This window comes from Kryptolebias marmoratus, linkage group LG6 (genome assembly GCF_001649575.2).
Source record: "Kryptolebias marmoratus isolate JLee-2015 linkage group LG6, ASM164957v2, whole genome shotgun sequence".
Lineage (NCBI taxonomy): Eukaryota > Metazoa > Chordata > Actinopteri > Cyprinodontiformes > Rivulidae > Kryptolebias > Kryptolebias marmoratus.
In genome coordinates, this window is record NC_051435.1 from 9,145,421 (window position 1) to 9,159,077 (window position 13,657).

At 38.4% G+C, this 13,657-nt stretch overlaps 1 protein-coding gene across 1 annotated transcript in view; it reads right to left on the reverse strand.

Moving 5' to 3' along the window:
* The window catches only part of abca12 (ATP-binding cassette, sub-family A (ABC1), member 12), a 61,337-nt gene that overhangs the window by 16,495 nt on the left and 31,185 nt on the right, over positions 1-13,657 (reverse strand). Inside the window, exons 39-56 of the mRNA XM_017423850.2 lie at positions 12,561-12,740; positions 12,015-12,342; positions 11,096-11,210; positions 10,487-10,816; positions 10,028-10,097; positions 9,802-9,936; positions 9,449-9,610; positions 9,105-9,288; positions 8,362-8,580; positions 7,372-7,568; positions 5,401-5,558; positions 4,285-4,518; positions 4,046-4,184; positions 3,631-3,877; positions 2,233-2,322; positions 887-974; positions 619-746; positions 30-117 (exon numbers count right to left, since the gene is read on the reverse strand). Of these exons, the coding sequence (XP_017279339.1) occupies positions 30-117; positions 619-746; positions 887-974; positions 2,233-2,322; positions 3,631-3,877; positions 4,046-4,184; positions 4,285-4,518; positions 5,401-5,558; positions 7,372-7,568; positions 8,362-8,580; positions 9,105-9,288; positions 9,449-9,610; positions 9,802-9,936; positions 10,028-10,097; positions 10,487-10,816; positions 11,096-11,210; positions 12,015-12,342; positions 12,561-12,740 (3,092 nt within the window). The remainder of the gene's footprint in view (positions 1-29; positions 118-618; positions 747-886; positions 975-2,232; positions 2,323-3,630; positions 3,878-4,045; positions 4,185-4,284; positions 4,519-5,400; positions 5,559-7,371; positions 7,569-8,361; positions 8,581-9,104; positions 9,289-9,448; positions 9,611-9,801; positions 9,937-10,027; positions 10,098-10,486; positions 10,817-11,095; positions 11,211-12,014; positions 12,343-12,560; positions 12,741-13,657) is intronic.

Below are 13,657 nucleotides of genomic sequence, written 5' to 3' on the forward strand. Positions count from 1 at the left end.
CAGTGAGGAAGCAAGAGAGAGAGAATTACCTTGGACAGTGTGCGGTTTTTGGGCACTGCAGTAATGTCCAATTGTAAGTCAGGCGGGAGAGGCATGCCAAAAGCAAAGCCACCATACCTGAAAAATCAAAGTGGACACATCGATCAAAACAAAGAGCTCTGGTTGCCACTGAGAAACTAAATGTGACACACACTGTGGGTTTTTCTTATTGGCTTGTTTCTTGCAATCACAGTAAATATCCAGCAAAGAGCGATAAGAAGCATTCCAGGGGAAAAGCATTTAACTCTTCTGAAAATGCATGAAGATGATGAGTGTCATCAAGAAGCTATTTGAGGCTAGTTTATGTCAAGCTGAGCAACTGAAAAAAAAGCTTTAAAGCAGTATCAAACAGATTTGTACATATACTGGATTTTTATATGTTCTTCTATAAAGCTTCTTCATTGACACGCAGCTTTTATTTTGGACACTGATAAAAGGCTTTATGGATGAACTCTTGTAAAATATGAAAATTAGCCTAATTTTATTTCAGTTTTTGGGAAAACAAATAAATAGCCCATCAATTTTTTGCAACACACTGTATTTAAAAAACACTAAAGATAATAAACCGGCTGCATTCACCTGTTTCTGATGAAATCGTTGGCTGTAGCCACCAGGTAGTTCTCCACATTAAGGCCAGTCAGATTATAGACAATCTGAGACGAGGGGATCTTCTTATGGGGGGGCTGGAGGTTGTTGTTCTTACAAATCTGGAGTTTACAGGAGACACAAATGCATTACACTTGGCCCTTTTCAAACATTCGAGAGCACGAGCACGGGAGGGGGGGGAGACAAGCGAGAACACAAAAACCCACTCACACACATGCTGTTACTGCTGACCCACTCTCACCTGTTCCTTTTGGGTGCATTTACAGACACTAAATGGTTTGGAGATGTTTCCTCTGGAGATCCATCTGTTTGTGCTTCTTGTGCAGACCCTTTAGGAGGAGAAAATAAATCATTCACAAAGTGGAAGCAAGGCTCGGTGAATGTTTGTGTTGGTGCCAAAAGCCTGCCTCTTGTCAAGCTCACGAAGAGATTAAATTAAATATTATTAATACCGTGCGATACGAATGCAAAAAACTCATGCATTTACAGTAGCAGAGTGAGAGTAAAATAAATACAATTTGCAATGATTCATGAAGTAGCTGTGAGTTTGAGTGTTTTTTGTGAAACCAGGAGCTAAATATACTTTCTGATCACAGTTTTCCAAGCTGTTAAATATGTGCTGTAATGTCATATTGTGTGAAACTTGTGTTTGTGTGGGCTGACTCTCAGCTCCCACACAGTTTGCTTTTTCACCAAGTGATTTGAGGGACACAGAGGAAGAATGAAAATCAAAAGCAGAACGCAGAAATCCATGCACGCTTTTTGGCCAAGTTATCAAACATGATGGGGAAAAAAAAAAACTGTAAAGCATTTATGAACAAACCCCCCACCAAAGGGAGGGGTATAATGTTTTTTGCCAGTGTCTGTGTGTGTGCTTGTTTATCTGTACCGTCAGCAAAATATCTCATGAAGCACAGATTGAATTTGATCCACTGTGCAGCATTTCTGCTTAAAACTATTGCATTACTATTACAGTAAACACTGTCTGTTAGCAAATTATCTCATCGACCATTGGATGAATTTTGATTAAACTTTCAACTTCACCTCATTATTTCCAAATAATGAGGTAAAGCTTTTGTGGTAGTAGCTGAGAGTCATCCCCAACAAATACTTTGAGCTTAACCATGTCTTGCAAGATGTGGCTGTGGTAGCCATTGTGAATTAAAACTCTGTCCTGAAAGGCAGTTGACGATATGCATTCCTTCAAGGAGTACTGTATATTTTTTTTTCTTTAAAAAAATCCCTTAGAGGTCTGCTTCATGAGTGCCAACATTGATTTGAGAGCTTGCACGGGGAAAATCTCCCCTATAAACACGAGATGTTTATGGAATACAGATGATGCTGTCACATCATGGAGTCCTGCTGCAGGCGTTCAGCCACATGCATCAGGCTGAGCAGCAGGATAATAAAACCAACGATCATGAGGGAGACCAGACGGAGTGATAGGAACTGGGGCTAGGCACTCCAGAAAAAGAGAGAGAAAGAGAAAAAGAAATGTAGGCATGGAAAAAAAAAGGTAAATTGTAAAAAAAAAGCTGGTAGTGTACTTTTCAGGAAATGAGAACAGCTGGAAGTGTAATTACGTACTGGCTATCAGACTCGTCGAGGCAGGCATTATCGATTCCAGGGAAAGACAGCATGGTGTCCACCAGATGGTTAGATCTTGGATTTTGGTTACTGTAGAGTCAAAAATAAATAAATAAATAAATAAATAGAAACAACCTTGACTTAAATGTAAAATAGCTGTTTTGCAATAAAATGAACAAAAAGGTTGTTTCCCAAAGTTTTAGCTCAGTGAAAAATGGGGAAAAAACTATTTGTTTGGGTTTTTTATATAACTTTCTTAAAAATCTGGGATAAAAGAGCTTATCTAACATTGGAAATGTCACATAGGCACAGTGACTAACTAAGCTACTCAAGTACACTGAAGTGGAGAGATGAAAGGAAACGTCTGAGGACATTTGACTTGCCACTTTAGATCTAAGTAGATTTGTTTTGTTTGAGCCACCCCCTGCCTTTCAACTCAAGGAAAAGTACACTCATAAATAAACATTAGGATCATTTGCATGGTTGATACAGGCACATTAGGAAAATACAACTCTGATAAAGTTGATAAAGTTATTAAGCTCAGTGATGAGCTACAGTCGAGCACAAACTGAAAGCCATGAAATGCTTGTAACCTGCTTCTCATGCCTAACATGCATCTAAATTTAGGGAAATAGCTTTTTTTTTTGGTCTAATTTATTTGTCAAGCTGAAAGGAAATGGGAGGAGCATAAACATCAGCTTTGAATTCAGACTCCAGCGTTTTCTCTCCTGCTTCATGTCCCCTTGATCAACCAGCAGAACACGTTGAGAATAAAGACGTCTCCCGGCACGCTTCATCTCTCTTCGTTTGATCTGTCGTCACAACTCGCTGCCTCATCATCTCAGAACGCGCCGTTCTCACTTGCACTTTTCTACTTAAGGTCCAGCTGACCTTCAACAAACTCCAGTTTCACATTATTTTCAGAACAAGCGTGAGACGTTAACCCATACAAATGTTGATCACGCAACAAACTCATCTTTGGTTTAAAGTATTTTCCAGTTTAGATTTAAATCAATTTCACAAAGTAAATGTGTTCAGATATAACTTTGCTATCAATTTCCAAAAAGAAATAATACAGGACAATTATTTGAATATGCAAATTATTTGTAAAAATGTCAAAGAATGTCCTCTCTGATATTAAAAATACATTATATATTGTATTTATTTCATTAAGGCTATCAACTGTATGCTGCCACAAAAAAAGTCCTGATAACAGTACAACTAAAGTATTTTTCTTCAATCCCCTGATGAAAAAAAAAATCTTATCAAACCACAAGCTGGTGTCACCAACTGAGAAAATTGATTGCACCAGTGTTTCCACTAGTCTGGAGCCCTGATTAGACTGATTTACTTTTGTGTTTTCTCCCCAGTGTTGCTGTAGTTTCCATGGGTTCTGACCTGAAGAAAGAGTTGCTTGGCCCGATGTTATAAAGCGCAGGGCTAAGCTCCAGTTCCCGATAGTGCTTTATGTCACTCTTGATGGAGCCAAAGCCCATAGCGATCACCACAAAGAGAACAGGAAGCAGGATCTGAGCGATCAGGCCCTTCCAGTCCCTCCGACTGTGGTGGAACCTCTTGATGAGCATGGCGGTCAACTGCTGCCAGGCCAGGGCCAAGCCGCTCTTCGTGGATGAACTGGTCAGCTCTAAAACACAGATTATTTGACAGATTAATTTACCAAAGAAAAGAGCACAATCCATCTGTAGACTTATGCGAAAATATATCATCTTTTAAAATGATTTGATGTAATTATGTGACAAAAAATAAAGACAAACAGGAAGAGTGCAAGAAGAGAGAATTGGTAAAAACTCACTGATCTTGTCACCAACTTTGCCAAAATCATCCCCACAGTCTGAAGGGAAGCTGTCGATAGACCCAGTGTCAGATACCGTCTCAGACACAGACAGTAGCCTCTCCTCTTCTGTGATTCCATTGGTCATCTGGAGGAAAACCTGCATACAGATGCCAAAAGAATAACATTCACATTAAGCTATTCATTTCTTTTTCTCCATCTGGTTCATCTATAGCTTGCGCGGATACGTATGAGCTCACCTCCTCCAGTGTGGTGTCACAAATGCCATAGCCTCCCAGCTGTAGCTCATCCAAGTTGGTGTCCAGCGAGGTCAAAAGAGAGCGGTATGAGGAGGCGTTGGAGGAAGTGAAGGGGGGCAGTGAGTAGACCAGGTCACCCCCATTGGCTTCTGTCAGTCGTGCTTCAGGTAGATGAGCTTGGATGAAAGACTTCAGTTCAGCATTGTCAATGGGCTCTGATTCTGCACCTTTAATCTACAAGGAAAAAAATAAAAACATTTAAATTTAACTGTTATCTATTTGGTGAAATCAGACACTGGTATTTTAAGAGTTGTACACAGCTTGGACTTCCCATTTTCAGAGTCATCACTCAAACTTTTAATCAAATTGACTCCAATAGTTAATCAATCATAGATGTACATTAAATGTTTACTTCCTGTATGTTTTGATAAAATCAGTCTTTTGGTTCATGAAATATTTTGGTAAAAGGCAGACACACACCCAGACATGGGGAAAAACATTATTGTCAACCTTCACCTTTTCACAGTGGTCAATAACTGAGGCTTTAAGCAAAATATATATATGTCATATACTGCAGTTTATGACACTTGAGTTTTTCATCAGAGAAGATGAAAAAAGAATCTAGGCTGCAGGCTGTGACTGTAGGTGAACATAGCGTATGCTACGGAGCATCATTTGAGGGGGTATTTAGTCCATGAGCCAGATTTTCAATATACCAGATAGACATCACAGTATTGCAATATGTCGAATGCAGCATAGATAAAACCTAGGATTTATTTCCACATGAGCGGTCAAGCTTGTCCATAATAATAGATTGTGAAATGTTACAATTTATTCTGGCCAAGATCTGTTCATGTTAAGATGCATCAGAGATGTGCTCTTACTCCCCTGATGCTTGAGATAAAGGTTGTGGCCTACAATCCCTCAACCTTCATTTATGCAAATGTTATAAAAATGAAGCCCTGGAATAACATGAAATATTTGATTAAAACCATGAGTAAATAAAAGATTTCTGAATAAATTCATGTTGAGAAAGAAAAAAAATCAATAAAGACAGTTTTGCTCAGTTTTCATTGCTTTGCACTGACATGGCTGCAAGTCTGTGAAGATGATTACCTTCTTGGTGAGGGTGAGTTTGTAGCCTTGACCCAGCTTGTCTTTCAAATAGAAGGGTGATCCACAGCATTTTAATCCTCCTCTTTCCAGGAAGGCAATGCGGTCGCTCAGCACTTCAGCCTCATCCAGGTGGTGGGTGGACATGATAATGGTGCGATCTGAGAGGAGACGTAGATAAAAGGGTGCCTCATTTACTCACACACCTATAACTTTATTTTATGTTTTATTTTTTTAAGCAATAACTATAATTTATACAGATACAAAAGATAAATTAATAAAACAAGTAGACATGTTTGCTGGTAAAGATATGTCTGAATTTCAAAAGTTAAATAATTCAAAGCTTTTAAACTAAACCTGTTATTTTCAAAAACAAAGACACAAGACCATCAGGTCACGCTGATTTATGGAAGTTAATGCAAAATGTTTACTCTTAAAATAAATTCCTTGGCTTGAAAATCTCACCGTAATGATATCTGAAACAGCTCTGATTAGACATTTTCCACACTATCACGTGGCACTGAAAAGTCACCCTGTCATTACAGCTCCTACCTACTTGTGGATATGTTTCAGAATAATGGTCATGGTCATTTTAGTAAAAAAAGCAGTGAGCAGGGGGATATCCCAGCAGAGTCTGCTCCAAATTACTGCTCCTCCTTCTTGGAAAATAAATATTTCTCTTTGTTGAGAAAAAAAACAAATATTAAAAAAAAGGATATTTTCTGTCATTTGACTATCAGATGCTTAGAGGAACAATCTGTAATACAGGGTTATTAATCAGACATACCTATAATGAAACTGATATCTACTGTGGTTTTAGACTATTGCGTTTTTCAGATTTATTCTGAATTATGATGGTACAGTCATGTCAGCTTAAATTCTTTATGACTTCTAACAACCACAGACTGTGACCTTAACAACCATGACTTTAAATATAAACATAAAACACAAATCCATAAAACATGAAATGAAAGTCAAAGACAAGTGAGTCAAATCAAATCACATAACTACATAAAACAATGGGATAACAGGTGGCAGACTATAAAGTTCAGGAATTACAGGGCTCTAAAAGCAATCAACTGATGATTAAACTGGACAGCAAAACAAATAAGTAGCCAAAGTAATTCAGCAACAACAGATATTTTTTCAGAATCGTATCTTTTTCAGAGTTCAAGAATGAGATAATGAGGTTGTAGATGAATAACACTATAAAAATGCCCACTAAAAATTCAAAAATACACTTAAAGTGACAATGAATGAATAAAATAAAAGGTTAATTAGGTCCACTTATACATGTTGTTATGCAAAAATGATACATGAGAAATAAAACTGTTGACTTTTCAGACCTTTAAAGCCATATAATTAAATTCAGGGTCTGAAGTTTATTATAGTTGTTAATATAAAAAGGGTATCTGTTCAAACTGGAAAGCAATTACTCAGATTTGACCTGCATGGAAAAAGAGTCAGGAAAAAACATCTCTGTTTGACCTTTTTCAGAAAAATGTGTGAATGTGCTCTGGCCAAACAGGTCAAAGACTGAGACAGGTTTTTTTTTCACTGCAAGGGAAGTCATGATTTTTTTTTAAATTTCAGGAGTTGGACCAGCTGTAAACCATGATGGTGAAAAAGCAGTGAATCAGAATGATTTGTTGCTTTATTACCTGAGCTGGTTGCTTCTAATTTACCTCTAAATTCTGTATCAAATACCAGAGCATTTGAAAATCACAGGAACAGATTTATCTGAAAGCTTATGCTGAAGTGGAATTGGACACTAAATCAACCGATGAATGGATTGAAAAGGGAAAAAAAAAAAGTGTTAAAGGGTTTGAATTCTAGTGAAATGCTATCTGGGGTTTTGTGTTATTTTATTCCTAAAGCATTAGGAGTGTTTATTAGATATAAAAGCTGTAATGTTAGCTAAATAGTCTACAGTTTATATAATCCAGTGAATGTAAGGGCTTCCTAAGGACTCACTTCTCTTATGCTGGATAACAATGTCCCAGATGTTGCGCCTGGAGCACGGATCCACTCCTGTGGTGGGTTCATCCAGAACCACCAAGCGAGAGCCCCCTATGAAGGCGATGGAGATTGACAGCTTGCGCTTCATGCCCCCCGACAAGGTGCCGACCCGCTTGTGTCTGTGAGCATACATGCCCGTCTCCTCAAGGATCCTGGCAGGGGGAGTCAAAGAAAAGCATTTAGCAAGGAGATTGTGTGAACAATTTCCTCTGCATTACAACTGTGCCGCTGAGCTGTACTTCGATCAGTTCCATTAGTTGCCCAGCAAGGGTTTTTGAATACCACAAGAGAGGAACAACTTTCTGCCTTCAGGTTCAGGCTTATTACTGCTCCTCTTGTAAAGTGGAAACCCTCCAGGAAGAGTCTCATGATGCAACACGGCTTAAGATGCAACGGAATGAAAAATGATTTTTTTTTTTTAAACATATGCAAGAAGCTGCAAAGGGCCTAAAACAAATCAATTAATTGATTTTTTTATGAAAAAAATTTAAAGTTACATAGGGGAAAAAAAAAAACAAAAAAACTTGCAAATGTATCCCAGAGATAGCAATCATGTCTGTGGAAGTAAAGGATGTATTTTACAGCTCATAAAATGCTAAAGTGAGAGTAGTAACATTTCTCTGACATTCTCACAAATCACAGTGGTTATAGTGATGAAATATGTTTGACTACAACCACAGAATCATTGATTTGATACTTTCATATTTTTCTTAACCACTTACATTTACTGAGATGAACTCATTTTATGCACAGACCATGACAGGAGCTAATCAAAGAGCTGTGTTCAACAAAATTTCTCAAAAAGAGCAGACTGTCAAAAAATATTTTATTACAATGAAAGTCCTGCCAATATGTCATGCATAAGCTCTGACATAATCTTTAAGACATTTTCTTTGATTGAGCACGTGTCTCTCCCTGCTCTGCTCTGGTTATTTGGTTACTTACGTGCGGACTTGCTCGTGCAGCTCGCTGCTGGACCAGTGTGGGGCTTTGATCTGGCCATACAGCAGCAGGTGCTCCTTGGTGGTCATGTGGTCAAAGAGGACATCGTATTGCATGCAAACCCCCAGCTCTTTGCGAACTTTGTCAGTGTTTGTCTGCATGTCCTTGCCGTACACTTCTATAGAGCCTGATGTCGGGGCATAAAGGCCAGTCAGGAGAGACCTACACACAGAGCATGGGTTTAAAATTAGAATATCATTCAAATGCAAAGTTAAGATGGCAGGAACAAAGGCATTCTCATTTCGTTTTTGTTCTTTTATCCTTGTACTTTTCTTAAATGATCACTCATTTGGTCCCAATAATCTTATAGAGTATAAAATCTCTTCTTGTTTTGTTTTTTTTCCAGTGGTTTTTAATCTGATTCTGCTGCAGCACTCATTACATGTTCCTCCGGATAAGAGCGTCAGCAAAATAAGTCACATTTAAAATGTAAATGTAAGTGCTCCTGTTGATGAAGACCCATCTGACTAATCTCCATCACGGTGCATTTGCTGTGCCAGATTTGAACAAAACAATCTCCCTGTCAGCACCAGGCCACTGAAATGATTAAATAGATGCACAAATCTAATCTTTAAATTGCTTGCGTACAGTATTTAATGGTTGTGTTGTGTTTACCTTAGTACTGAATCTTGCCAATATTTCTAAAAAGACAAAAAAATAAAAAATAAAAATTTTGCAGAACATACATGGTGGTGGTCTTGCCCGCTCCATTGTGGCCAAGCAGTGAGGTGACATGGCCTTCATAAAAGGACACATTAAGGTTTTGAATGGCTGCTTGTTCGCCGTACATCTTTGTGAGACCATTGAGCACAACACCCACAGGAAGCTCTGGAAAATCTTCACCAGAATGGTAGGAGAGAGAGCCCTTGCCTGATAAAAACATGGAGATTGAGGATAATTGTAAATGAAAACCAAACCAAACAAACAGGAAAATAAGTTAAGAAACGACATAAAATATAAACACTGAGCTGTCACAGGAAAGAAAATGACAAATCATACTCTTATAATATAGTTTTTTTTTCTTTTGTACCTTTATCTTTGCCTTCAGAGAAGACAGGCTGATTTTTCTGCATGATGTTGGAAAAGAGAAGTCCTTTGCCTCCTGTTTTATTTGAACCAATACTACCGAAGAGGTCAGTCCAGAAGGAGAGCTTGAAGGGGAAGTACCACGGTGCAGGGATCCCATATTTTCCTGATGGGTATTTTAAAAATGAGACAAAATTTCACATTTACAACATGCAAAAAACTCTTTGGTCATGACCAAGCACATCTAAACAAGCTGCATGCCTTCAACTAGAAACTTAAACATTCAGGAGAAATGCAACAAGAAAAGGATACCACAGATTTATTCCATAAACAGAGTGATGACAGTTGATGGTTTACCTGGGAAAACCATGCGGATATAAGCCCCGATGATGAAGTACAGGATGGAGTCGATGAGTATGAGCCAGCACAGCCAACCAAAAGAAGCTGTGTCACCAGCAAGGGGAGAGACGTACGAGTTGCTCCAATGAATTCCTAAGAATTAAACACATGTGAACATTTAATCTAGCTACATTACGTGTCATCATCAGATCCTGATGATATTCAAATGGCCACATGCTCATACCTTCTCCTTGAGACTCGTAGCGAGTAACGTACTGACAGGCGTAGCTGAAACAGGTTGGTGAAAACAGACTCTGTTGGAAAAATCAGAAATATTTATTGAAATTTGAGATGTCTGACCTCCAAATAATCATTAAACAGCAAGATCCAAAAAGGTCAATGGGAACAACAACATTAAACAAATGAGTTTATCCTTTACTACATCCTCGCTTGTAAGAAAACTGAAGACAAAGATTGTTGTTTATAAAGAAAACTTTTGCAATTGCACTGTTTTCTTTACGTTTTGATTCAATTTGATGCTGCATTTGTTTTTCAAGAAGAAATGCAAAGCTTGACTTTTTAATTTGTGTCATTCCAGAGCAACTTTCTAGAGTAAATTACATTATGTTGTATTTAAATGATTTCACAGAGCGCTTGTTTATATTACATTAATAATGAAGAAGAAGGCTCAGAGCATACTCACCAGGACGCTCTTCTGGGAAAAGGTTAAATTGCTTTCCAGAGCCAAGACCACGATGAAGGGGAAGAAGAAGAGAATGTAGAGAAGGCTTCCACTCAGACCGGCGATGTAGGTCTTATCAAAGAAGGAGCTGACCAGGTAACTGAAGGCCAGGATGCTCAAGCCATAGTTGCAGAGGAACAGGAAAAGGAGGAAACCATCGCTTTGGGGCAGGATGTTCCCGTACTTCAGAACCATTGTGAGGACGAAGATGCTCACCAATAGATAGGCAGCACACTCCAGGAACCAGGCGAAGAAATGACTGAGAGGGTTGACTCCCATCATTTTCATATACTGTGAGAAACAAGGGGACAAATTGATGAGACAACATTGAAGTTATTTTGCCAAAAATGTCTGTACATGACTCAGCACAGAGAAAAATAAGATAAATTAACATTTTTTGCTTTCCTAACTCCAGAGGCACAGATTCAACATTTTAACTCATCAACAATTTAATTAGAAATAATTTAAATACACCACACACTGTATTATTTTTCAAAATTAAAGACAAAAAATAGATACTAAGCATGCCAAAACACAGTGGCACTTGGGTTCCAGTTGAGAAAACATTACCTCATGTAGCCTCAGCTCTCGCTCATAAACCAGTTTTTTCACAAAATCAGCCACGAACAACACCCATGGTATCATCAGCATGAGAGGGAAGACAAAAGACATGGCCTCCAGGAACCTGAGGAATGCAGAGATGTCAAATGTCAATCAAACTTCTTGCAAACCTGACATCCAAACAGATGAAGAGACCTGTCATTCACTCAGTGGCTTGACATAGTTGGGTAAAGCTTGAAATTTTTTTTTTCTCCAGCCACATTCTCATTCCTGTATGTTTTACAAAAATAAATCCACCTGGATTCAATTTTTTTGATCTTCGACCAATGATATCAACAATCTGATGAAAGGGATTCTAGTGCTTGTTGAGTATATTGATATTTCACAGCTATTGTGCCAGAAATGTGTGCTGTTGAGGAATAAATTGGAATAAAGGAAAGGCCATCTAGACAGAGGCCCTGTTGGTGAGATGAAATATCAGAACTTGACGGCATTCAAAAATAGGCACCAAGTTCAAGAATGCTTTATTGAAAACAATGTTGCATGTCAATAAACATGTTAATGTCATACTCATGTAAGACTGGAAATACTCAGCAAAGAAGAGTGGTGTAATTTACTGAGGTTTTTTTTTAAGGCCTTGGAGATGTTTGAGTGTGTAATCAGTATGTGCATGGTTTTTAAAAATGAATGTGCAATTAAAGTGAAAATTCATGCACATAGTGCAGAGCTAATTACAATGTGACAGGTTCTTGTGAATGACTACTTACTGTCATTCCCAAGTGGTAAATGAATAATGAAGGAGCATACATTATTCCACATCTATGCCAGTTTCCCTTCAGAGACAATGTGTGTCCTTTCATGTTTCTTTGCATGCATGCATTCGTGAATTGACTGTGCCTGTGTGCATCCTTGAATTTGGGAAACTCACTCGTCTCGCAGATAGCACGGATAAGGGAAGGGCTGCATCTGCACAGCCACGTCCGTGACTTTTTGCCCAATCTGGGTTTCAATGATCGCCCGGTCGATGTTCTCCTGCAGGTAGATGAACCCCCGGTTGTACCGCATCGTCTGACGGGCCGAGATGTGCGTGTCCTTTATGAAGTAAGTGGTTCGCACTCTGTCTGTTCGCATGACATTGTCCATGTGCATGCGGATGGTGTAGCTGACTTTGGGAGGCAGAGAAGATGCTGAGGAGGACAGGGAGGACCTGGCCTCACGCTCCCTTGATGAATCCTCAGAAAGCTTGAAAATGACACCTTAAAAACACACAATGCATACAGTTTATATTTATGGCCCTCAAGTCTGTTGCCCTTGATAAAGTATTTATAAGCTACAGTTTATCTGTGGCTATTGCAGTTTACAAGGAGGATTAAAATACCTCACAGGTGATACAGCTGTCAAAAAATGTTAAATCTGCACTAGTCCAGACAGGATCTGTGTGACTGATGGATGAGTTCACCTCATATTTACTCACTTCCATAGAGTTCCCGGTTTTTGGCAAGCTCCTGAGCCGCATGGTCAAGCTCCTGGGTGGAGTTGTAGCTACGGTAACGGTCAAACTTGATGCAGGAGGAGAGCCTCGTCATCAGCATGGACAGGGTGGTGATCTGATCAACAATGTCTTTGTGCTTTTCCAGTATCAATGTTAGGTTAGCTGTGAAAAGAAACATGTTTACAAGGTGAGCGCACGGAAAAAAAAACCTACTCACTGCTGAACAAATACAACATTCTCAGTCAATCGAATGGTTTCTGAGGATGACACATAGATTTTCAGGTACTTTTCAAGTGAGTAAAAAGGTGTGTGATTATTGACCAACTTAAAAATGTTCTAAATTACTGGAAAACAATATTAGGTAAAGATTTATTTACATGATTCATTTCTCTCAACTTTTAGAGAATCAATCAAAGATATCAAAATGATATTTTAATAATGCTTTCAAAATCTGAATGCCAAAATGCACATGCCGATGTTTTGGGGTATTTTTTTACATAAGGATAAAGGTCTTTATGAATGCTATGGATGTTTTTTTTCCCCCCTCTAAAGAAGCTGAACATTTCCGCAGGTTTTTTGTGGATCTTTGCCCTGAAATGATCCAACTATCACATCAATAATGATAGCAGGCCTCTGCTTCCAATACTGATTCAGCCTCAGGCCCAGTTCTCTGTTCCAAGCAGAGTCACTCTGATTTACATCTATTCAGCAAACTTAAAAAAAAAAAAGGGCTTCAGGTATAACTTGGTGAGGGTGCTCGTAGTTCAGCAGCTGAGCAGGTTCATTCAGGCTGCATCAGACTCAAAATTCTTTTCTCTTTTTTTGTGGCTTTTCACATTTTTACTAAAGATAATGATGCTGCTTTATAATTATGCACACCCCCATATTTTATGTAAATCACTGTGGTCACACTGTCCTACATAATGAAAATACAGGTGCTGGTCATAAAATTAGAATATCATGAAAAAGTAGATTGATTTCAGTAATTCCATTTAAAAAGTGAAACTTGTATATTATATTCATACATTACATACAAACTGATATATTTCAAATGTTTATTTCGTTTAATTTTGATGATT